The sequence below is a fragment of the Carcharodon carcharias genome, chromosome 2 (genome assembly GCF_017639515.1).
Source record: "Carcharodon carcharias isolate sCarCar2 chromosome 2, sCarCar2.pri, whole genome shotgun sequence".
Taxonomy (NCBI): Eukaryota; Metazoa; Chordata; class Chondrichthyes; order Lamniformes; family Lamnidae; genus Carcharodon; species Carcharodon carcharias.
The window spans coordinates 103,779,463-103,806,342 of record NC_054468.1 but is presented as its reverse complement, the minus strand read 5'-3'; the positions used below and the strand labels follow the sequence as shown (position 1 = coordinate 103,806,342).

General features: G+C 43.6%; 1 protein-coding gene across 6 annotated transcripts in view; it reads right to left on the bottom strand.

Moving 5' to 3' along the window:
* slco2a1 (solute carrier organic anion transporter family, member 2A1) overlaps positions 1-26,880 on the bottom strand; it is a 344,648-nt gene that overhangs the window by 40,308 nt on the left and 277,460 nt on the right. For all 6 annotated transcript variants that reach the window (XM_041216217.1, XM_041216234.1, XM_041216224.1 and 3 more), the window contains 2 exons: positions 22,096-22,255; positions 10,385-10,554 (listed from right to left, as the gene is read on the bottom strand). In XM_041216217.1, the coding sequence (XP_041072151.1) occupies positions 10,385-10,554; positions 22,096-22,255 (330 nt within the window). The remainder of the gene's footprint in view (positions 1-10,384; positions 10,555-22,095; positions 22,256-26,880) is intronic.

The window sequence follows — 26,880 nt, the reverse complement described above, 5'->3', positions numbered from 1 at the left end:
TTCCATGATAAGGTCAGAAGTGGGGATGTTCGCTGATGATTGCATGATGTTCAGTACTATTCACAACTCCTCAGGCACTAAAGTAGTCCGTGCCCACATGCAGCAAGACCTGTACAACATTCAGACTTGGGCTCATGAGTGACCAGTAACATTTGCACCATGTAAGTGCCAGGCAAAGACCATCTCCACCAAGAGAGAATCTAACCATCACCCCTTGACACTCAATAGCGTTGCCATTGTTGAATCCCCCAATATCAACATCCTAGGGGTTACCATTGTCCAGAAACTGAACTGGACTAGCCATATAAATACTGTGGCTACAAGAACAGGTCAGGGGTTAAGAATCCTGCAGTGAATAACTCATCCCCTGAGCCCCCAAAGCCTATCCACCATCGACAATGCACAAGTCAGGAGTGTGATGAAATACTCTCAACTTGCCTATATGAGTGCAGGTCCAAAATCTCGAACCACATCCAGCCTCATTTTAGCGTCACTCTGCTGCAGCCTGAAGCCACCGCATGGGTGTCTTCAGCCACGGCCTCTGTGAGTAACCCTTGTCCCCGAGGAGCCATCCCTGCAGCCTTTGTGGACCCTGGAAGACTCCAGGAGTCTGTGACCAACTGAGGGTGTAGGCATCATTCACACTCCCTAGAAACCGTGCACACACTGCAGGATGCGTTTCTGGTGGTCGCACACCGGCTGCACATTCAGTGAGTGGAATCCTATGCAGTTGATGTAGTCCACCATGTGTAGCGACAGACCTGAGTGCCACATGGGTGCAATCAATCACATCCTGCAGCTGTAGGAATCCCGAGATCCGGGAGAATCCAATGGCCCTTGAATCCTGGCTGTCACGGTCCCAAACTCTGTTAAAAGGTTCCTCAAATGCTGAAATTGAAATTAAAGGTGGAGGCTTAATCACAGCTTGAAGTTTTCCTGTCACCTGACACGTGTGACATGTTTCAGGTCCCAGGTAGGAAAGGCCTCACTCTGATCCCCAGGCTGTATTTCTGGCACTCCTGACTGCTTCTGATCAGCTCCTGGGTGGGAAAGGCCACGCTCAAATCCCTGGGCTATAGTTATGGTGCTGCTGACAGCATCTGTCTACCAGGTACCTACCAGGTACCAGCTACCAGGTAGGTAGCTGCTTCATCAATGATCTTTGTTCTTTCATAAGGTTAGAAATGGGGATGTTCACTGATGATTGCACCATTCGCAACTCCTCAGACACAGAAACAGTCCATGTCCAAATGCAGGAAGACCTGAACAACATTCAGGTTTGGGCTGTTAAGTGGTGAGTAGCATTTGTGCCATATAAGTGCCAGGCCATGACCATCTCCAACAAGAGAGAATCTATTCCCCTCCTCTTGGCATTCATTGGATGAGTGCAGCTCCAACAACACTCAAGGAGCTCAACACTATCCAGGACAAAGCAGTCCGCTTGATTGGCACCCCATCCACCACCTTCAATATTCACTCCCTCCACCACCGACACACAGTAGCAGCAATGTGGTATGGCCTATTCCTATGCTCTTTATGTCCTAAGAACATCCCGAATAACTACAGGCCAGTTAATTGAACATTAATGATAAGTAAGATTTTAGAAACAATAATCAGGGGGAAAAAATCAACAGGCACTTGGAGATATTTGAGTTAATTAAAGAGAACCAGCATGGATTTTTAAAAGGCAGATCATGCTTGGTAAATCTAATCGAGCTTTTTGATAAAGTAACAGAGAAGGTTGATGAAGGGAATACAATGTTTGTTGCCTAAATGGATTTTAAGAAAGTGATATAAAAGACAAGTGAATAAAATTTAGACTCATTAAAAGGAGGGTCAGTGTCAATTTGGGTAAAGAGGATTGACTTAAGAACAGAAAATAGCGAGTAAATGGTTGTATTTCAGACTGGAGGATGGTAGACAGAGGAGTTCCCCAAGGGTCAGAGCGAGGACCACTGCTTTCTTTGCTATATATAAATGCCTTTGATATTGGAATACAGAATAAAATTTCAAAATTTGCCAATAATACCAAACTTGGAGGAGTGGAAAGCAGCAAGAATGATACCAATTGACTGAAAAAGGACAGAGATTGGCAGAATGGGCTGACAATTGGTGGGCAAAATTTAATACAGAGAAGTGTAAGGCAGTTTTGTTCAAGAGATAGAGAGAGGCAATATAGACTTAATGGCACGGTTCTAAAGAATGTACAGGAACAGAGGGACCTGAAGGTTGATGTGCATCAATTTTTGAAGCTGTCAGGACATATTGAGAGAGCAATTAGCAAAGCATATGAGATAAATAGAGGTAAAAGCAAAATACTGCGGATGCTGGAAATCTGAAACAAAAATAAAAATAGCTGGAAAAACTCAGCAGGTCTGACAGCATCTGTGGAGAGGAATACAGTTAACGGTTCGAATCCCAATGACTCTTCATCAGAACTGAGGAAAAACAGAAATGAGGTGAAATTTAAGCTGGTTGAGGGGGGTGGGACAGGTGAAGCTGGATAGAGGGCCAGTGATAGGTGGAGGCAAAGAAGAGATTGCCAAAGATGTCATAGAGAAAAGGACAAAGGGGTGTTGATGGTGGTGATATTAGCTAAGAAATGTGTTAATGGGGACATTAAGGATAGAAAGCAAGATAAGCAAGTGACAGATAGCCCTAGTGGGGTTGAGGTGGGGGGAAGAGATCGAAATAGGCTAAAAGGTGGAGATGAAACAATGGATGGGAATACATTTAAAAATAATGGAAATAGGTGGGAAAAGAAAAATATATTTAAAAAATATAAATGATTCGAAAAAGGGGGATCGGAAAGAGGGTGAGGATGGAGGAGAGAGCTCATGATCTGAAGTTGAACTCAATGTTAAGTCCGGAAGGCTGTAAAGTGCCTAGTCGGAAGATGAGGTGCTGTTCCTCCAGTTTGCATTGAGCTTCACTGGAACATTGCAGCAGACCAAGGACAGACATGTGGGCATTAGAACAGGGTGGTGTGTTGAAATGGCAAGCGACAGGGAGGTCTGGGTCATGCTTGCGGACAGACCGAAGGTGTTCTGCAAAGCAGTCACCCAGTCTGTGTTTGGTCTCTCCAATGTAGAGGAGACCTCATTGGGAGCAGCGAATGCAGTAGACTAAATTGAGGGAAGTGCAAGTGAAGTGCTGCTTCACTTGAAAGGAGTGTTTGGGCCCTTAGACGGTGAGGAGAGGGGAAGTAAATGGGGTGATGGAGGAGTGGACCAGGGTGTCCCGGAGGGAATGATCCCTGCAGAATGCCGACAGGGGGGTGAAGGGAAGGTGGGTTTGGTGGTGGCATTATGCTAGAGTTGGCTGAAATGGCAGAGGATGATCTTTTGAGTGTGGAGGCTGGTAGGGTGATCAGTGAGGACAAGGGGGACCCTATCATGGTTCTGGGGGGGAGAGGAAGGTGTGAGGGCAGATGTGCAGGAGATGGGCCGGGCATGGTTGAGGGCCCTCTCAACCACTGTGGGTGGAAAACCGCAGTTAAGGAAGAAGGAAGACAAGTCAGAGGCATTGTTTTGGAAAGTGGCATCATCAGAACAGATGCGACAGAGGCAAAGGAACTGAGAGAATGGTATGGAGTCCTTACAGGAAGCCGGGTGTGAGGAGCTGTAGTCAAGGTAGTTGTGGGAGTCGGTAGGCTTGTAATGAATATTGGTGGACAGTCTATCACCAGAAATTGAGACAGAGAGGTCAAGGAAGGGAAGGGAAGTGTCAGTGATGGACCATGTGAAAATGATGGAGGGGTGGAAATTGGATGCAAAATTAATAAATTTTTCCAGGTCCAGACGAGAGCATGAAGTGGCACTGAAAGAGTTGTGGGAGGGGGCCAGAGTAGGACTGGAACAAGGAATGTTCTACATACCCCATAAAGAGACAGGCATAACTGGGGCCCATGCAGTTACCCATAGCCACACCTTTTATTTGGAGGAAGTGAGACAAGTGTAAGGAGAAATTGTTCATTGAGAGAACAAGATCAGCCAGACGGAGGAGAGGAGTGGTGGATGGGGATTGTTTGGGCCTCTGTTCGAGGAAGAAGTGGAGAGCCTTCAGACCATCCTGATGGAGGATGGAGGTGTAGAGGGATTGGACGTCCATGGTGAAGAGGCGGTGGTTGGGGGCCAGGGAACTGGAAATTGTTGATGTGATGAAGGGCGTCAAAGGAATCACGGATGTAGGTGGGAAGAGACTGGACAAGGGGAGAGAGAATGGAGTCAAGATAGCAAGAAATGAGTTCCGTGGGACAGGAACAGGCTGACACGATCCGTCTGCCAGGACAGTTCGGTTTGTAGATTTTGAGGAGGATGTAGAAACAGGCTGTCCGAGATTGGGAGACCATGAGGTCGGAAGCTGTGGGGGGTAAGATCTCCAGAGGAGATGAGGTCAATGACAGTCCTGGAAATAATGGCTTGATGTTCAGTGGTGAGGTCATTGTCCAGGGGGAGTTAGGAGGAAGTGTCTGAGAGTTGACGCTCAGCCTCTGCGAGGTAGAGGTCAGTGTGCCAGACAACAACAGCACCACCCTTATCAGCAGGTTTGATGACAAAGTCAGGGTTGGACCTGAGAGAACGGAGTGCAGCAAATAGAGGTGTTGAGTACAAAAGCAGAGAAATTATATTGAACCTATATGAAGTTTTGGTTAGGCTGTAATCACCGTTTTGTGTCCAGTTCTGATCACAAGGGTCCTTGAGAGGGTGAGAGATTTCATTCCATGTGTGCTTTGCCTGAATGAAGGTCCTTGTTTGCTGATGCCTCATCCTGAGCTGTTTTCTTGGCAGGTTTTGACAGTGGTGGTTTGCCATTGCCTTCCACGCTTAGGGGCATGGCGAGGAGGTAAGTCCCGAGTATACCTCGAGCCGGAACAGAAATTGTTGGTAACTGTTGGCATTCTGAACCACATTGCTAGCCATCTAGCCAACTGAGCTACTGCACCCACCTGCCTCCTGCCCTCCTTGAGAAGGTGCAGAGGAGATTTACCAGCATGATTCCAGGGATGAGGAATTTCAGTTGCAAGGCCAGATTAGAAAAGGTGGGGTTGTTTTCTTTAGAGCAAAGGAGATTGGAAAGAGGTGTACAAGATTATGACAGGTTTGGATAAGGTCAACAAGGAAAGTCTGTTCCCATTAGCTAGTGCACTAAGGGACACAGCTATAAAATTCTGGGCAAGAGATGCAGGTGGGCTGTGAGGAAGAATATTTTTATTCAGTGAGTGATAATGACCTGGAACTTGCTGACCATAAGGGTGGTCAAGGCGGAGACAAAAAATGATTTCAAAAGGAAATTGGATGGGCACGTGATGGAAATAAACTTAGAGGGTTAAAGGGGGATGGAACAGATTGGATTGCTCTACAGTGAGTTGGCATGACATCAATGGGCTGAATGGTCACCTTCTGTGCCATAATGACTCTGTGACTCTAAGGCCGGATTTTCTGTGTCCGTTGACTCTGCTTCATTAAATTATGTATTTTTAAATGCTCTGCTAAGACATCCTATATAATAGACGCCAACGTTTTTCCAGTGAAGATGTTAAGCTAACTGGCCTAAAATTACCTGCTTTTTGTCTCCCCCACTTTTTGAATAAGGGTGTTACATTGGCCATTCTCCAATCCTCTGGGACTTCTCCAGAATCGAAGGATTCTTGGAAGATTACTCCCAGTGCATCCACTATCTCTAGCTCCTTCCTTTAATATCCTAAGATGCAACCCATCAGGTCCAGGGAACTAATCGGCCTTTAGCCACATTAGTTTCCCTAGTATTTTTTCTCCGGTGATAGTTATTATATTTATTTCCCTCCCCCTTTTGCCCCGTGCTTATTTAGTATTTTGGAATGCTATTAGTATCTTCTACTATGAAGACTGAAGCAAAGTACTTATTCAACTCCTCTGCCATTTCCTGGTTCCCCATAATTATTTCCCCAGCCTCATTCTGTAAGGGGCCTATGTTCACTTTGGCCTCCCTTTTCCTTTTTATATATTTAAAGAAGCTCTTACTGTCTGCTTTTATGGAAAGGTGATATAGTTCCAAACCAGGGTGATTTGTGGCTTGGGGAGGAACTTGAAGGTGATGGTGTTGCTCCTGTATTTCTGGGTGGTCGAGGTTATGGGTTTGGAAGGTGCTGTCAGGGGAGGCTAGGTGAGTTGCTGCGGTACATCTTGTAGTTGGTACACAATGCTGCTAACTTAGGGTGGAATCATCCCAGGTTTGCACTAAGTGTAGTAGTGGGCGGATAAAACAACGTTAGAAATGTTAAAACATACCGGCCGCCATGGTGGGTTTTCACGCTGTATCGTCCCAAACCTGCCGCATTACCTATGCCTTCCCGGGAAGCACACCGTTTGCATGATGGTTTGCCTGTCATGCCATCACTTTGCCACTTCATCAAGCCAGGCACCACATTTAAAGTACAGCCATGCTCAGTGCTTCCAGCCCAGGACTGCAGCAAGAAGACAAGGCCCCAAAAGGCAAGAAGACTGCAGCCCACAGGTGCCTTTTGGATGCCGTGAAGGCCTGCTGCGATGTCCTCTACCCCGGCTCTGGCCACAGGAGGGTCAGCTACATTACCACTCGAGCTTGATAGGCATTGGCAGTGGTACCCAATGCCAATGCTGCACAGAAGAGGTTAGCCATCCAATATAGATGGAGGATGAATGATCTCATCCGTCCTGCCAGGGTATGGCAACTATCTCATCACTCTAAATTCACACATTCAAGCCCATCACACATTCACCGTCATCTCATTCACTGCCAGCTCAAGGGGCATCACTACCATTCTCACACATATACCCTCACATGTCCATCTGGCCTCATCTCCTCTGGAGGCTGCCTTGTCAGCCTTCACCATCTTGAGAACACTTGCACAGATCAACATGTGCCTCCACGTACACCCTGGGATACCCCCCTTCCCCAGTATAGCTCTCGTCCTGCAGTCTGTTCCCTTGCCTGAGGCCACTTCTCCCCCTCCCCCAAGGAAGCCCTGGCCCACATAAAAGCCACCCACATATGGCTGCCCATGAGCCCCATTAAAAATGATGTGGTGCTGTCTGTGAAGCCTGACACTGATGACTGCGAGTGCTGACAGAAGCAAGTTAGGCAAACAAACCTTGAAGTCCTGAGTGAAGTGCAGCCCCCCAGGTGCAAGTTGCATAATGTGCTGTTGTGAAACATGTTGGTGTGTTTTCCCGTCGACGTGGGCAGATGATCCAGCAGTGGGGGGATGAGTCTGGTGGGCTGGCCTTAGAATGATATGCTGATGTATTACAATGAGGTTTCCACGTCTAATGGTGGAAAACACGGTCCGTCATCAGTGGGCTGAGCGGACTATCACAAACTGGTTTCACGCCATCATGAAACTGATCACACCATATTGACTGCTCATGCCATGAAGGAGAAATCATGCCTAATAAATTTATTAGAATTCTTTGAGGAGGTAACAAGCAGGATAGATAAAGGGGAACCAGTAGATGTAATATATTTGGATTTCCAAAAGAAGTTGATAAGGTAACACACATAAGGCTGCTTATTAAGATATGAGCCCATGGTGTTGGGAGTAGTATATTGGCATGGAAAGAGGATTGGCTAACTAATAGAAGATGGAGAGTTGGGATAAGGGGGCATTTTCTGGTTGGCAACCTGTAACTAATGGAGTGCCACAGGGATCAGTGCTGGGGCCTCAATTATTTTTAATATATGGTAATGACTTAGATGAGGGAAGTGAATATACTATCACTAATTTTGCGAATGACACGAAAATAGGTGGGAAGGTAAGTGGTGAGGATGACACAAGGAGTCTACAGAGGGATATAAACAGGTTAAGTGAATTGGCAAAAACTTGGCAGATGGAATATAATGTAGGAAAATGTGAGGTTATGCACTTTGGCAGGAAGAACAGAGGAGCTGAATATTATTTAAATGAAGACTGCAGAAGGCTGCAGCACAGAATCCTCGTGCATGAATCCCAAAAAAGCTAACATACAAGTTCATCAGGTAATAGGGAAGGCAAATGGAATATTAGCCTTTATTTCAAAGAGAATGAAGCATGAAAATAGGAAAGTCTTGCCAAAACTATACAAGGCGCTAGTTAGACCACACCTAGAATGCTGTGAACAGTTTTCTTCCCCTTATCTAAGGAAAGATTGAAACATAGAAACTAGGAGCAGGAGTAGGCCATTCGGCCCATCGAGCCTGCTCCGGCAGTCATTATAATCATGGCTGATCATCCAACTCAATAGCCTGCTCCCGCTTTCGCCTCATATCCTTTGATTCCTTTCGCCCCAAGAGCTATATCTAACTCCTTCTTGAAAACATACAATGTTTTGGTCTCAACTACTTTCTGTGGTAACGAATTCCACAGGCTCACCACTCTCTGGGTGAAAAAATTTCTCCTCATCTCAGTCCTAAATCAGTCCTAAACCCCATAATCTCAGATTGTGACCCCTGGTTCTGAGCTCCCCCACCATCAGGAACATCCTTCCTGCATCTACCCTGTCTAGAATTTTATAGGTTTCTTTGAGATCCTCCCTCATTCTTCTGAACTCCAGCAAATATAATCTAATCAACTCAGTCTCTCCTCATATATCAGTCCCGCCATCCCAGGAATCAGTCAGGTAAACCTTCGCTGCACTCCCTCTATAGCAAGAACATCCTTCCTCAGATAAGGAGACCAAAACTGCACAATATGCCAGGTGTGGTCTCACCAAGGCCCTGTACAACTGCAGCAAGACATCCCTGTTCCTGTACTCAAATCCTCTCGCTATGAAGGTCAACATACCATTTATCTTCTTTACCACCTGCTGCACCTGCATGCTCACCTTCAGCGACTGGTGTACAAGGACACCCAGGTCTCGTAGCACATTCCCCTCTCTCAATTTATAGCCATTCAGATAATAATCTGCCTTCCTGTTTTTGCTACCAAAATGGATAACCTCACATTTATCCACATTATATTGCATCTGCCATGCATTTGCCCACTCACTCAGCTTGTCCAAGTCACACTGAAACATCTCTGCATCCTCCTCACAGCTCACCCTCCCACCCAGCTTTGTTTCATCTGCAAATGTTACTTTAATATTACTTTAATATTTGATATTACTTTAATTCCCTCATCTAAATCATTGATATATATTGTGAATAACTGGGGTCCCAGCACCGATTCCTCCTGTACCCCACTAGTCACTGCCTGCCATTCGGAAAAAAGATATACTGGCAAAGGAGGTAGTCCAGAGAAGGTTCACTAGGTTGATCCTGGGAATGGAGGGAATTTCTTATTAGGAGAGGTTGAGTAGGTTGGGCCTGTACTCATTGGAATTTAGAAGAATGAGAGGCGACCTTATTGAGACATATAAGATTCTTAGGGGGCTTGGCAGGGTAGATGTTGAGAGGTTGTTTTCCCTTGTGGGAGAGTCTAGGACCAGAGGGCATAATCCCAGAGTAAGGGGTTGCCCATTTAAGATAGAGATTAGGAGGAATTTCTTCTCTCAGAGGTTAGTGAATCTGTGGAACTCTTTACCACACAGGGCTGTAGAGGCTTGGTCATTAGGCATATTCAAGGTTGAGACAGACAGGTTTTTAATCAGTAAGGGAATCAAGGGTTATGGGAAAAAGGCAGGAAAGTGAGTTGAGGATTATCAGATCAGCCTTGATCTCATTGAATGGCAGAGTAGTCTACTCTGCCATTCAATGAGCTGAATGGCCTAATTCTGCTCCTACGTCTTGTGGTCCTTCACTTTCGCCAGGACAAATACTTGGAACTCCCTACCATATACTGTATGGACTGCTTTGGTTCAAGGAGGCAACTCATCACCACCTTCTCAAGGGTAGTTAGGGTTGAGCAATAAAATGCTGGTCTTTCCAGAGATACCCAGGTGTTAAGAACCAAGATAAATATTTTTTAAAATGCCCCAACTGCCCGGGAGTGATTTGAACTCATGTCTTCAGAGCATTAGCCTGCATGTCCAGATTATTAGATCAGGGACATGTTCACTATGCCATCATCCAATGTTGTTCAGGTGCCATCCTTCCATATAATTTAACTGACAAGAGGTTCATGATTGGCCAAACGAAGGAAACAGAAGGAGCAATTAATTATGAAGTACATCTCATGACTGAGAGTATCCATTTCTTCAACCTCACCAGCAAATGAGCAGTACCTGGGATTAATTTGATTATTATTAAAGAGACAACAATTTGCATTTTTATATTGTTATTAATACAGTAAAATGTCCCAGGGTGCTTCAAAAGTGTAATCAGATAAACATTTATATCAAGCTAAAGAAGGAGCTGTTAGTATGGTGAGCAAAAGCTTGTTCCAAAAGATAGATTTAAGGAGGAGATATTGGACACAAAGGGAAATACAATCATAGCTTCAAGTACTTACCGCAGCACTGTCATGTACAGAGGATTGTGGGTAAGGGAGGCTATCATTCCGATGAAAGAGATGCAAAAGACCATTGGATAAAGTAGGTAGGAACAACTGACTTTGCAGTGCCCAGGATGAGCAAAATCCTCATTGGTAGATGTCTGAATGCAGCTACAGTTATTGTAGGTCTAGATTAAAAGGAAGAAGGACAATGACATGAGTGGACCTCCAACATAACCTTGTACATAAAGACAAAACCAAGTAATATTTGCATTTATCCTCCTCCTGTGTCACACACTTGTTAAATAACAATAATCACACGTCAAAGTATCAGTCAGGGCTTCCTGAGTCTTTGATTCGACTGAATGAATACAAATTTATTTAAAGATAGGGCTAAAACACTCTTGTGTTGTAATGCCCACTACCTGAGCATTTCATGGTGGAAATCTTATAATTATTTCATTTTACATGACATACGTTCATATGGCCTTCACAATCTAGATAGGTTGCACTCTACAGGGCCAGAACAGTATCTGTATGGGATTTTGCCAGTGATGTTGGGAAGAGGTTTAAACTAGCTTGACAAAAGGAATGGGAACTTGAGAGCAGATTCAGAAGGGAGAGAAGTTGGAAATGGAAGGCATTAAAGTAGTGAGCATATTTAGAAGACAAAGGAATCAAAGGATAGAAAATAGACAAGACTGTTTGGCAGTGTTAAATGGTATATACTTCAATGCAGGAAGTCTAAGGGATAAGGCAGATGAACTAAGAGCACAGATTGACACGTTTGGAGTATGATGTGATAGCTGTTACTGAGACATTGATGAAAGGACAGGAATGGCAACACAACATTCCTGGTTACAGGGTTTCAAAAGAGTTAGAGGGATAAAAAAGAGAAGGATCACCGTATTGATTATAGAAACAATTATAGCTGTGAGGAGGGATCATATGATGGAAGATTATCAAATGAGGTAAAATGGGCTGAAACTAAGGAGTGAAAAGGGAAAATTGAACAACGATCAGAGACAGATAGAAGAACAAACATTTAGTAAGTGCAAAAACAATAGGGCAGTAATAATGAGGGATTTAAACAACCTTATTACTAACGAGGATAAAATTAGCGTGTAAGGCAAAGATGGAGCAGAATTCTTAAAATGTGCTCAGAAGAAATTTTAGACAGTATGTAGCAAGCCCAACAAGAGAGGGGGTGGATCTGGACTTCGTTTTAGGGAATGAAACCGGGCACATGGAAAGGGATTAGCTGGAGAACACTTAAGTGGAAGTGATCATTATTCAGTCCAATTTAGGGTAGTTCTGGAAAAGGACAAAGGTAGACCAGGAATAAAAGTTCTCGATTTGTAGTTTTACTAAAAGGATGGTAAATGGAAAAATGGTGCTGATTGAGGACCAAAAAATGTGATTTACATATGGAGGGGCAAAGCTGGAGTTATTAAATGAGTATTTTGCATCCGTCTCACAAGGAAGAAGCTGCTGCCCAAGTCACAGTGAAAGAGGAGGTAGTTGAGACATGTGATGGTCTTAAAATTGATAAGGAGGTATTAGATAGATTAAAAAAAAGCAACATATTGCAATGCTGGAAATATGGAATAAAAACAGAAAGCGCTGGAAACGCTCAGCAGTTAGAATGGAGAAGAAAAGCCATATTGGACTCAAAGCATTAATTCTGTTTCTCTTTCCACAGATGATGCCAGACCGAGTGAGTTTTTTCAGCACTTTCTGTTTTTATTTTGTATTCTGGCTGGCTATACTTAAAGTTGGTAAGTCACCTGGACCAGATTAGATGCATCCAGGGATACTGAGGGAAGTGAGAGTAGAAATTACAGAGGCATTGGACATAATTTTCTAATTCTCCTTAGATATAAGGTGTGGTGTCAAAGCACTGGAGAATTGAAGATGTTGTACCCTTGTTTAAAATAGGGTGTAAACATGAGCTCAGCAGCTACAGGTTAGTCAGTTTAACCTCAGTGGTGGGAAAGCTTTTAAAAATGATAATTCAGGACAAAATTAATAGTCACTTGAACAAATGCAGGTTAATTAAGGAAACCCAGAACAAATCTGTTAAGGGAAAATCGTGTTCAACTAATTTGCTTGAGTTTTTGGTGAGGTGACAAAGGACCTGTGCTCTTTCTGAAATATATTAATACCTTAGGTATTGGTGTACAGGGCACAATTTCAAAATTTGTGATGACACAAAACCTGGAACTGTTGTGAACTGTGAGGAGGATAGTGTCAAACTTCAAAAGGACAGAGACAGGTTGGTGGAATGGACGGACAGATAACAGAAGAAATTTAATGCAGGAAAGTGTGAAGTGATTCATTCTATAGGAAGAATGGGAGAGGCAATATAAAATAAGAGCATAATTCTAAAAGGGGTACAGGAGCAGAGGGACCTGGGGGTATATGTGCATAAACCACTGAAGGTGGGAGAGCAGGTTGACAGCATGGTTTAAAAAACATATAAGACCCTGGATTTTATTAATTGGGGCACAGAGTTTAAAAGCAAGGAATTTGTTATAAACCTTATAAAACAAATGGTTCGATCTCAAAACAAAAACAGAAATACCTGGAAAAACTCAGCAGGTCTGGCAGCATCGGCGGAGAAGAACAAAGTTGATGTTTTGAGTCCTCATGACCCCTCAACAGAACTAAGTAAAAATAGGAGAGGAGTGAAATATAAGCTGGTTTAAGGTTGCGGGGGTGGGGGTGGGGGGGGGGGTGGGATGCAGTGAGAGGTGGGGGGTGGCCAAAACACCTGCTGAGTTTTTCCAGGTAATTCTGTTTTTGTTTTGGATTTCCAGCATCCGCAGTTTTTTGTTTTTATATAATAACATAGGACTTAGGAGCAGGAATAGTCTAAATATAATATAATGTAATATGAGTGGTGGAGGCAGGTTCAATCATGGCTCTCAAATGGGAACTGGATCATTTTCTGAAGAGGAAAAAATTGTAGAGCCACAGGGAAAAGACAGGGGAGTGACACAGTGTGAATTGCTATTGCAAAGAGCCAACACAGACATGAGCCAAATGGCCTCCTTCTGTGCTTTAAATATTCTGTGATTCTATGATTAAAAACTTGATGTTAAATGGGAAATTGATAGGAAATAATAGGGAGGAGGCCAGAGTTAAAGTCAGAGGTCCTTAACAATGCATAGGTAGTGTAGAGCATTGAGCATCTGTTCAAAGATAGGTGCAATGAGCAGGAGCTATTTGAGGGTTGAAGGATGCACTAACGCAGGTATTTTCATGGGAATGAAGGTACAGGAGATGTACAGAATCACTTGCAGCACAGGTTCATTCTTTGGTCCAGGCAAATGACTTTCTGGCCAGGTAGAGACAAAAGTTGAAAAAGTAGCAGAACCAGTGGCCAGTTGAAACAAAATAGGTTTGATAAATGTTGACCAAATTTTTGCCAGCATGCTTTGTAAAGCCAAACCACTTTTTAAAGTAAAACAAAACTTTCTAAAAGTTGAAGGCTGCTCTTCCATGGATAAACCTGAATCACTGGAATAAAAGCATAAGAACATAAAAAATAGGAGCAGGAGTAGGCCATTTGGACCATGGAGTCTGACGATCTGATTGTGGCCTTAACTTCAATTTTCCTGCCTGTCCCCCATAACTTAACTCCCTTGTAGATCAAAAATCTATCGAACTCAGCCTTTAATGTATTAAATGACCCAGCCTCCATTGCTCTCTGGGGAAGAGAATTTCAAAGACCATTTGAGAGTATAAATTGTTCCTCCTCTCCATCTTAAATGAGGGGCCCTTTATTTTTAACTTGTGCTCCCTCGTTCTTGATTCCCCCATGACAAGATACATCTTCTCAGTATCTGTCCTGTCAAGCTACCTCAGAATCTTATATGTTTCAATCAGATCATCTCTGATTCTTCTAAATTCCAATGAGTATATACTCAACCTGTTCAGCTTTTCCTTATAGGACAAACCCCTTCATCCCAGCAAGCAGCCTAGTGAATCTCTTTTGAGCTGCCTCCAATGCCAGTATATGCTTTCATAAATATGGGGATCAAAATTGTACATAGTACTCCAGATACAGTCTCACCAATGCCCTGCACAGTTGTAGCAAGACTTCCCCATGTCTATACTCCACCCCCCCCCCTTGCAAAAAGGCCAACATTCCATTTTCCTTCCCAATTTCCTGCTGTACCTGCATGCTAACATTTTGTGATCTATTTACAAGGACACATAAATCCCTCTGCATTCTGCAATCTCTCTCCATTTAAATAATATGCTGCTTTATTCTTCCCACCAAAGTGGACAACCTCACATTTTCCCACGTTATACTCCATCTGCCAATGTTTATGCATATTCCCTTTTTGCAGACTATTTGCGCAGAATTTTCTTCTCCTGCCCGTGGCAGGTTTCATGGCGGGCGGGAGCGGAAAATTTGGAGGGAGGCCAAAAAAAAATCAGATTCCTGCCAGTGGGACATCAGTTTGGAATTTCCCCTTCATTGCTTTCATGGCAGACTGATGGCAAGTTGGGTTTCCTGCTGATCCATGTTGGAAACGCCATTTGCATGTATTACCATGTCATGAATACTCTTTAAAAACACTACTCACAGGAATCAAGTAGCCCCTTCCAATCGTGCACATGTCAATGGGGAAATTAGACCAGTCAAAATCATGATTGGATATAAGTGGCATGCGGCTGTTGGCCCTCACTTTGTTCCTGACTTTGAGATGAGTGCAACATTCAAAGCCGACCTACAGCAACACCACTCCGGGTTCTCAGTAATGCTAGTAGGACACTAGACTGGTTGGGGTGTGGGGTAGATCTGCTCATTGACTTGTTTTGCATAGAACCCTTTGCTGAATCCATCAGGAAGGATCTGGGCATAGAGGAGTGACGATCCCAGGCAGTGGAGGCACTCAGGTCAAAGCCTCATGTACATGGACGATGTTGTTGTCTTCTGCTTGGATCCGCTATCGGTGTGCAGACTGATCAACATCTCTGACCAGTTCGAACTGGCCTCAGGAGCCAAGGTAAATTGTGACAAGAGCGAGGCCATGTTCTTTGGGAACTGGGCTGACCGATCCTTTGTCCCCTTCACCGACAGGTCAGATGGCCTGAAGATGCTGGGGAAATGGTTCAGAGGGACCGGGGCATGCGTTAGAAACTGGAAGGAGCAAGTGGCTATGGTGGAAAGAAAACTGGGCATGTGAGAGTGACGCTCCTTCTCTATTGCGGGTAAGAACCTGGTCATCATGTGTGAGGCACTCTCGCTGTTGCTTACGTGGCCCATTCCTCACTCCTGCACGATGGCGATCACTCAAGCCATCTTTCGCTTTATCTGGAGGGACATGATGTACAAGCCTCTAGACAAAGGGGGAAAAAAACAAGTGTCATTATGTGCTGAGGTTCTGCCTGTAGTGTGCAAAGGATGGGTTTGGCCATGTTGCTGGGAACGCTCCAAGTAGTTGGACCACCTGTCCCTCGTGGAAAAACTTATGCAGAGAAACACCTTCGACCACAACTCCATCAGGCAGTGTTCGGCATGTAACATCCTAGAGGCCCTGCTGGAAAAGGAGATGGTGGATCCTGTGGGATGGTTCCCCAAGCAGACTGTCAAAGTCATTTGGCAGAATGCCTTATCGCCAGAACTTTCCACCAAGCACCAAGATGTGGCTTGGTTGGCAGTGAGAAAGGCCTTCCCCATCACATCCTTCCTTCACGCTAGGAGTCTCACCCCCTCTGCATGCTGCCCTCGAGGTGGATGTGGTGGGGAAGAGACCATTATTCACCTCTTTGTAAAATGTGCCTTTGCAAAGAAAGTCTGGAGAGAGATGCAGTGGTTTTTGTTGAGGTTCATCCCGAGCAGTTCTGTGACACAGGACTCTGTGCTCTACGGGCTGTTCCCAGGGACACACACCGAGACAAACATCAACTGCAGCTGGAGGATCATCAACTCGGTCAAAGACGCTCTTTGATCTGCCCGAAATTTGTTGGTCTTCCAGTGCAAAGAGTTGTCCCCGACTGAGTGTTGCACTCTGGCACATTCCAAGGTCCAGGACTACGTGCTGAGGGACGCACTAAAGCTTGGGGCAGCTGCTGCAAAGGCGCAATGGGGAAAGGTCGCTGTCTAAGACCTTTCAGCCATAGTGCACCGAGCGGCTGGGAATTGTATAGACCTCTCGGGCTTTACGACTTACAAAGATTGTATGTAGTGAATACTAAATGTATCATAACTGTATTGAAGTACCTCAGAATGCAACATGATGTATGTCGGTAGTGCAATGTGATTGGAGCTATCTGACTGTCTGTAATGACCATATTGAAATGACTAATAGTCATTGATTGCACTGAAACACCTCGTGATCCATGTGTAAAAGTTGAATCTGATTGCACTTTTTGCAATGGCCATTTAGAAATGTTTTGTAATGTTCTTTCAGATATTTTATGAATAAGGTATATTTTCTCATTGACTTCCTCTGGAATCTGTATGGGTAGAGCTGAGAAACACCAAGGGGCAAAAAAGGTTAGTGGTGGTTGTATATAGACCTCCAAACTGTAGTGGTGATGTTGGGAATGGCATTAAACAGGAAATTAGAGACGCAAGCAATAAAGAAACATCTGTAATTATGGGTGACTTTAATCTGCATATAGATTGGGCAAATCAAATTAGTAACAATACCGTAGAGGAGGAATTCCTGGAGTGGATACAGGATGGTTTTCTGGGCCAATATGTTGAGGAACCAATGAGAGAACAGGCCATTCTAGACTGGGTATTGTGTAATGAGAAAGAAATAATTGGCAATCTAGTTATGCGAGGCCCCTTGGGGATGAGTAATATGATAAAATTCTTCATCAAGATGGACAGTTACGTAGTTGATTCTGAGACTCGGGTCCTGAATCTTAATAAAGAAAACTACGATGGTGTGAGACGCGAGTTGGCTCTGATGGATTGGGATACGTTACTTAAAGGGATGACGGTGGATGGGCAATGGCAAACATTCAAAGAGCGTATGGGTGAACTGCAACAATTGTTTATTCCTGTCTGACACAAAAGTAAAACAGGAAAGGTGGCCAAACTGTGGCTCACAAGGGAAATTAGAGATAGTATTAGATCCAAGGAAGAGGCATACAAATTGGCCAGAAAAAACAACAGACCTGAGGATTGGGAGCACTTTGGAATTCAGCAAAGGAGGACCAAGGGATTGATTAAGAAGGGGAAAATAGAGTACCAGAGTAAGCTTGCAGGGAACATAAAAACTGACTGTAAAAGTTTCTTTGGTATGTGAGGGGAAAAAGACTGGTGAAGACAAGTGTAGGTCCCTTACAGTCAGAAACGGGGGAATTTATAATGGGGAACAAAGAAATGGCTGACCAACTAAATATATACTTTGGTTCTGTCTTCACAAAGGAGGACACAAATAACATGCCAGAAATGTTGGGGAACATAGGGTTTAGTGAGAGGGAGGAACTGAAAGCACAGTCTCACACATACACTCACACACACACTCAGATCCACTCTCACACATACGAACGCACACACGGACACACACATACCACTCACATTCACACACACACATACACACACACACACACATACACAGTCTCACACATAAAGACAGACACACACACACACACACATACACAGTCTCACACATAAAGACAGACAGACAGACACACACACACACACACAAACAGTCTCACACATACACACACATACAGAAGTGGCATGTGTGTGTGTGAGGGTGTGTGCTTGAGTGAGTGTGTGTCTGTGTCTGAGAGAGAGTGTATATGTAAGACTTTGTGTGCGTGAGTGCGAGTGTGCCTGTGTCTGTGTTTGTGCACGTGCACATGCGTCTGCTTGAGTGTGTGTTTGCCTGCATCTGTGTGTGCATGTGTGTGTGTGTGTGTGTGTGTGTGTGAGAGTGTGTCTGTGTGTGCGTACAAGAGTGTGCGTGCTTACATGAGAGAGTGCGCATGCATGAGAGAGTGCGCATGCATGAGAGAGTGTGTATGCCTGCATGAGTGTTCTTGTGTGTGAAAGAGAGTGTGTGTGAGAGAGTTTGTGTGAGTGTTTATGTATGTGTGTGTATGAATGAGAGAGAGAGTGTGTGTGTGAGAGAGTGTATATGTATGTGTGTGGATATGCGTCTGTATCTGCATGCGACAGAAAGTGTGCGTATGTGTGTGTCCATATGTATGCATGAGAGTGTATGTGTGAGAGTGTGTGTATGTGTGAGAATGTGTATGTGTATGACACAGTGTGTATGTGCATGCGCACACGAATATGTGCGCGTTGTGTGCATGTGTGTGTGAGTGCATGTGTGGTGTGTGTTTGTGTTTGTGAGAGTGAGTGTGAATTAATGTATGTTAGTGAGTGTGCGTGTGTGTATATATATATGTATATGTATGCGAGTGTGTGTATGAGAGTCTGTGTGTGTCTGTGTGAGAGTGTCTGTGTGAGTGTGTGTGTGTATGAGTTTGTGTGTGTGAGAGAGTGTCTGTGTGTGAGAGAGTGACTGTGTATGAATGTGTGAGTGAGAGATTGTGAGTGTGTGAGTATGTGTGTGTGTTAGTGAGTGTGTGTATGCATGTGTGTGCATCTGTTAGTGTATGTGTTAGTGAGTTTGTGTTAGTAAGTGTGTGTGCCTATGTGTGTCTGAGTGTGAATGTGTGTTGTGTGTGAATCTGTGTGTGTGTGAAATAGTGAGTGAGTTTGTGTGTGTTAGTGTGAGAATGTGTATTAGAATGCATGTATGAGTGTGTGCATTAGTGTGCATGAATGTGTGTTTGTGTGTGTGTGTTAGTGTGCATGTGACTATGTATGTTTAGTGTGTGTGTTTGTGTGTGTGAGTGAGTGTGTTAGTGTCCATGTGTTAGTGTGTGTGTGTGTTAGTGTGCATATGAGTGTGTTTGTTTGAATGTGTGAATGTGAGTGTGTGTGAGAATGTGAGTGTGAATGTGTCTGTATGTGTGTGTGAATATGTCTGTGTGTGCGTGTGTTTCAGAGTGGTCTAATTTTTTCCCCCTAAGTACCTTCTAGAGCAAGAGCACAGAAATAAACTATCCTGTCCTTTTTAAGTACTTTGCTGCTGGGTTATTTTTAACTGACTTGCTCAGTCCAAGGGTATGAAATACACTTCCAAACACAAATACATTGTTCACAGGTGACTTTGGGAAAACATCTTTGAAAGCGTGCATGAAACTGTCTATCATGTGCTGGTACTGCTGTTTGGCATGCAAGTGTGTATGCATGTGCTCTTGCTTCACCAGGTTGACACCTCATTTTCAGGACTCCTGGCATGCCACCCTGCACTTTTCATTGAACCAGGATTGATTCCTTGGCTTAATGGTAATGGTAGAGTGGGCAGCATGCAGGTCACGGGGTTACAGATTGTAGTTGAATGCAATTCTGCTACTGCTGATGGCCCACAGCACCTTTTAGATTCCTAGTTTTGAGCTGCTAGATTTGTTCTGGATATATTCCATTTAGTATGCTCCTAGGGTAGGATGAAGGATTTGCTCAGTTTGAGGACAGCACTTTGTCTTCAGAAGTACCGTGTGGTGGTCACTCCCACCTCACAATGAGATGCAATTGTGACAGGTAGATTGGTGAGGACCAGGTCGAGTAAGATTTTCCCCCTTGTTGGTTCCCTCACCAACAGCCATGGGCCCAGTCTGAGACAGAGTCCTTCAGCACTCAGCTGACTCAGTCAGTAGTGGTGCCATCGAGCCATTCTTGGGCCAGAAGTTTTAGGATTTTCTTTTCCCCTGTTAGTGGGGAATGTATCCATAGATACAAAACCCATCAACAGGGAAGGGAATTGCCCACCCTTACCTGGTCTGGCCTACATGTTACTCCAGACTCATAACAATGCAGTTGACGCTTAACTGCCCCCAGCAATGGCCGGACAAGCTACTCAGCTCAAGGGCAATTAGGGATTGGCAACAAATGCTGGCCTTGTCAGTGAGCCCAGGACTCATGAAAGAATAAAGAAAAAAATAATGTGTTCGGTGTCTTCCCAAGTGAACCTTCTCCATTTTGGTCGTCACAAGCCAGGGACTCACATAGGTTGATGTGGGTGTTTGACCTCTTTATCAGGGATGCTTTGAGGACATCCCTAAGGCATTTTCAAAGTCCTCCTGAGAGTTTACTGCCATGACCAAATTCTGAGTAGAGTAGTTGCTTCTGGGGTCTGGTTTCAGGCTGACATCCTGCCCAGTAAGATGAGTTTGGCATAGCTGTATCAATAGGCTGTATGGATGTTTTCTTTATTATAAAGCTTTTCTAAGGCTTCTCCAAGACAATATGGTGAATATAATACCAATAGCTCATTTCACTAATCCTCCAACCAGTTAATCATCTCTGTATCCTTAAATGAACTGTGTGTCTGTCAAGAGCAGAGAGAGGGAGTGGAAATGTGTAAGATGGAAATACAGCTCACTCCTACCTGTGGATATACAATCTAATGGTCTGTTCCCAATGGGAAGAGCAGTATATACTAGCATACCTCCTTAACCTGAAAGCAATAATGCTTGCAGAGATGAGCAGCCAGCTCAAAAAAAAAATTGCTGAAAGTGTGTTCAATCCAAGAAAAGCCTACCAAAAATTTTCCAGTTTCTCTCAGGATCTCCCTCTATGACCCTCACAGTCCCAGCTAGATTGTTAAAATCTGGAGGAACCAGCAATTACTTACCTTGAGATTAAGGCAGAAGATTTAGAATAGTCCCTCACTGTCTTACCTTCACAGCTCTGATTGGCCTGCATTATTCCAGGCCCAGCTTCACCCAATCCATAAGGAAGCCAGAAAGGACTTGGCTGCATAAAATCAGCAAAGACCGAGCAGCCCAGCTCTTTATTCTTCTTCCTGAACCATGAGAAATATACATTCCCACATGGGACAGCCAGAATAATGCGCCCTCACAAGCCTATTTGTTACTTTACTAGTCTACTTTCTACCCTGTAAGGAAAATTACTCAGGTTTTGTTTGTGAGTTTGGGATGTTGTCCTTGTGTTCCTGCAGCAACAATAATAGCTTGAGTTTCAATCTTTCAGATAAAGATTTGCCACAAGAAACCTCAAAATCTAATGATAACGAAAAGAGATGCCATGACAGGAAAGAAGATCTGGCAACTGTTCTCCCCCCACCCTCCAAGTGCTAGCCTATATCTTGTTCTCATGTTTTGTTTTCAGAAAGCCCTGAATCTTGTTCTGCTATAAACACTTTCTGCTATTTTAACACTTTATGCTGTTATTAACACCTGCTTTAGTCTTTAACAATTTCATTACTACTCCTTTTGTCTTATGCCCATGAGATCGTTGTCATTTTATCTATTCTGACCTCCAACCTATCTCCGACCCTTTATTTTCCTCCACCTGCTCCATCCCAAACCCTTGTCAACAGCATAAAACTCATCACATTTCTACCTCTCTTCAGCTCTGAAGAAGAGTCATATGGACTTGAAATGTTAATTCTGTTTCTCTCTCTCCACAGATACTACCAGAACTGCTGAAATTTTCCAGTGTTTTCTGTTTTTATCTCAGCCACAGGGCTCAGATTGTGCTTTATGGATGTTTCTAAAGGTGAAGAAAGAGATTGATACAGCTTTCATCAAATGTTAGTGCTTCCTTATAATGACCATGGTACCTGATCCACTGCACTGCACATGTTCGGATAGGCAGAGAAAAAATAAAATGGAGCAAGTGGAAGTTGCTTTTGATGAACCCCAGTAACACTTACCATAATCATCCTTGTGGAATGATTGAAGGCGGAATGAGTGCAGCCAGCTTGGCACGGTGAGATATATTCTATGGTGTCGACTCCACACACAGGATTGAATGTGTAATCAAAGCAGAAACAATGAGCATTACAGTCAGCCTTGAGATTGAACGAAGAGGAGCTGTCAAGATCCAGAAATTACACAAGAATGTCAAAGCAAGCAGTTCAATTATACCTCACTTCAAATAAAATGAATCCTTACTGCACTCTATAAATTTGCCACATTTGCACACAGGACTAATTCATTTCCATAACAACCTTGCGTTACACCACTAACCATGATTTCAATTTGAAAAAGAAAATGGACCATGGACTGATCAGAACCTGAACGGAATTGAAGTGCTGTGAGGGAACTGAAGTGCAGTAGATGAGACAGTTATGCAATATACCACCAACTAATGTTGATTTTTAAAAATTCTTCCATAGGATGTGAGCATTGCTGGCTAGGCCAACGTTTGTTACCCATTCCTAATTGCCCTTGAGAAGGTGTGGTGAGCACATTATCTGAAGCTGAAGTCCATGAGATTGAAGGTAAATGATTGACTTGGTTAGGAAATTGGCTGAGCGGCAGAAGAAAGAGTGTAGGGATAATGGGCAGGTAGTCTCATTGGCAGGATGTGACTGTTGTATTATGCCTTTATGGGATATCAGCATGACATCATTAGAAGAAAAATGTGACATGTGATCTAGTCTTAATTTCACTTTTGATTTGAGCTGAGCATACACATAGCAGCCGTGATATCTTCAAGCTTTATACCTATGTACAACTGTTCTAATGGGTCTAGTCCTAGTAAATGAACCTGCAACATGTTTATCCAATTCCTTATGCGTGATTTGTGCCTTGTGTACTTGTACAGTAAATAAAATTATATTTTTTTATTCTTTCATGGGATGTGGGGCTCGCTGACAAGGCCAGCATTCATTGCCCATCCCTAATTGTCCTTGAACTGAGTGGTTTGCTCGGTTATTTCAGAGGGCAGTTAAGAATCAACCACATCGTTGTGGGTCTGGAGTCACATGTAGGCCAGACCAGGTAAGGATGGCAGATTTCCTTCCCTAAAGGACATTAGTAAACCAAATGAGCTTCTACAACAATCAATGGTAGTTTCACAGTCACCATTACTGAGGCTAGCTTTCAATTCCAGATTTTGTTAAACTAAATTCAAATTCCACCAGCTGTCCTGGATTTGAACCCATGTTCCCAGAGTACTGGATTACTAGCTCAGTGACATTACCACTACCACTATGCTACCATCTCTAACAACATAACGTGATGATGTGGGGCATGAAGGGTTAATACGATTAATATGAGTTATAAAGTAAGTTACATTCATGAAAGCTGTCTCTCTCACTGTATTTTTGCTATTGTACCCTTGACCTATACATCTGCTATTGTTTTCCTTACTGTGTTTTGCTAGAATCATTAAGACCGAGTTGTTTTCAAATTTTATTTTACTTTCCTTATGTCCTGTACATTCCACTAACTTGCACACTAAACATGCCTGGCCAGCTGCAACTGTATAAATGTATGTTATTGTAACTGCTCTTTGAGATGCTTTGGTTTGCTGAAGCATTCCCCTGCTTACTCGTAATAAAGATTCTCTAACATTAACTAACTCCGGACTCTGAGTGGCATTTGTTCCACAACAAGTTGGTGTCATGAACAGGATCCACTGATGGCTCCAATTAAAGGAGCCAATGCTTGGCAATTAACTGTCAGTCACCATTAACTAGTGCATTCTCCATGGCAATGCCTCCACCAATCAGAGTCCATTTGCCAACCAATCAACACTCTCTTCTCAGAGAGTATAAAGTTGGTGCTTCCCCTGACATTGGTATTCTTGCGACTGTCCTGATGAGTGCAAGATGAAAAGCTTCGACAAAATGTCTTTTTTCAGCAATACTGAAGGAAAGTCCCTATGGACAACAGACACTGGGGTGAGTATTGTTTATTTTTTATAGCCCATGTTTAGTTAAGTCTGACCGACTGTGTTAAACACCCTGGCCCATGCTTGGGCAGGTGGGAATTACTTAACGGGTGTCCCCAAAGGTGAAGAGCCCTGTGCATAGGATTGCTGACAGCCAACAGACAAGCTGGGGAGGGAGCTCAACGGGTGCCCTTCTGAGGTGAAGAACCTTGCGACTGTTAGTCATCCAACAGGGCCGGGGTGGGAACGCGTAACCAGCATCCACAAAGGTGAAGAACCTTGTGCATCGGGTCAGGGACCCAGGAGAAGAGACAGGTTGCAAGCACTGGGTAGGCGAGAGCCAGTTATGCTACAAAGTAAAGAAAAATGGCCGTAACCTCCAAGCTCCAGGCATCGGATTTGGGGGGTACCCAAAAAATACTCTGGGGAATCCCCCTGGGAAGTTCCCAAGTAAGGGCTTGCATGGCAATTGTCCAGAAGTGCACACTTCCTCTGGACAATTGCCCTGTGCTGGAAACCATCCCAAAATGTGGTTTAAAGGGTTATACCAATAGTTACCCAAAAAAATGTGAGAAGAATTAATACCTTTTCTAACTTCTGGATAATTATTATAAAGGCCTTGACTGATCCCCCCACATGGATCCCCCTCACAGACCCGATTCCCCCAGGGGTCTCTCTGACTCCTGACTAACCACCCCCCTGACGGTATTCCCAACTTGCTGACTCCCCCATGGAATTCCTCCCACCCACACAGGTCTCAGCCAACACCACCACACGCTCTCCCCCAATCTGTGGGCCTGACCTTTACGCCATAAGTCAACCCCCCTAGCCCCCCCATCTCCAACCCACACCACCTCCTCCTCCCCTCTCTGAGGACAAGGGTGTCCCTCCTGGCAGCCACCTCCTCCAGGAGGGCGGCGAGGCACTCATCTGAAAGCAGGGGTGCTGAGTGCCCAACCGACCTGCCCTCCTGCCAACCATGTCCAGCCGCACTCAACTCCATAACCTGAATGTTGGAAGACGCAGAGGAGACATTCTTCTGTGGCAGCCTTCTGGTGGCTGCCTGGGCCATTTATAAAGTGGCCGGCGAGTCACCATTGGACCCAATGGCTGACAAGCAGCTGCTCCCGCCCGCCCCTTCCTGATCAGTGAGGAGCCGCACCTATTAAGGCCCACCTAGTGTGAAATCGCAGTTGGGAGCCATTCGCAGGCGCCAGGCCATTTCCCGGCCGCTCCTGGGCTTGCCAATTGCCAACCTCAAAATTCTGCCCATGAGGACATTGAATATTCAATAGCATAAATTGGAATTTTGAAACAACTGATCCTGAGTTTGACTGATCATGGGCTAGAAACTTCTTACAAAGTTTAAAGGTTTAAGGTTTGGTTCCTGACAAAGTTCTCCAAAGAGGAAAGGGAAGTTTTTAAATGTTTGGAAACAGTTGACATTAATTTAAAATGCTGTGAGTTTCTGTGCTGAATTTAATAAAGTGACACAGTTCGTTCCCAAAATATAAAGCCTCATGTCTTGAAGAAGTCTGGCAGCAATCCAATTTGAACTTTTCAAAACATGAGTTAGACAAGGACAGTTAAAAATTCAAATGAAGGTTTGCATAGGTTTTTCTTTCAAATTTAGTTAAGTAGCGAACATCAAAATTTGAAAATGGTTTAAAGGAGGAAAAGGATAAATTCAAGAGAAATTGGTTGAAAAATGACTTACAAAATGCTAAATGGTTTCAAAATAATTGAAATTTCGTCTAGAATGTGGGGGAAGTTAAGGAAAAGCTAACAAATGAATTTAATAAAGCAAGTTTGAAATGGAGTTTGGTTTTAGATTGAGCTTCCCCAATGGAAGTTTTTTTTAGAAATCATGGAAAGTGATACAATTCTGTGCCAAGTTTTCTCTGCCCCACCACCCCAAAACAAGCAGTGCAGTTAACTCCTTCTGCTGACTACTTTTTTAAAAATCCATCACAACCTTTGGATTACTAAATGTATATTGGGCATTATTCGGTTTCAATTTTCCAAATTTACAGATATGATTAGACATATAACACAAACAGCACTTGGTCAGAGCCACAATGGATTGTTTGTGGTTTTGTTAAAACAAGTGGTGATGGTTTCCAGCTCTGAGTAAAACCCCTGCACCACCACCACCCCCAACCCCCAAAGAGTTTTGAGAATTAAAGCACAGCATAAAGGCTTTGCCCTTCAGAGACTTGGCCTTAGCCCTTCAGGCTGTTTGTTACTATTTGTTATCTTTTGAGACAATGTGCTTAAGAATGGGAGATCTGATGTAAAAACACTGATCAATGAATATCAGACTTTTTAAAACTATTTAAAGCCACCAAGCCTGAACATAATTGTTTCTGAAATTGGACTTGATAAAATAGCTCAACATGAGTTGCTGTTTCAAGCATTCAAAGGGAAATTTACCTGAAGTTTAAGGGGATAAACAAAATTCTAATTTTCAAAAAAAAGGCTAATGCAAAAATAGTCTGGATGGTTTCTCGGTATCAAAATAACATTTGTTTTTGGAAGAAATAAAATTGAACACTAACAAAACCTGTCAGCCCAACAACATTGTTATTTGAATTTGGGATCATTTTAAAATGAAGAAGGCAGGCACAATGTAGTGGGTTACTTTTGAGAAAAGTAAAATGTAATTTGAAGAAACAAACAAGCAAAACATGTTAACAGCTGGAAGCAAACAGAAATGTTTGATTTCTGTTTTAAAGATATTGTGAAAACACGTTATTGAAATGTAAAGTTGTAATGAGATAAGATGACAACTATTGCATGTGTAAAATGGTATGAGGAA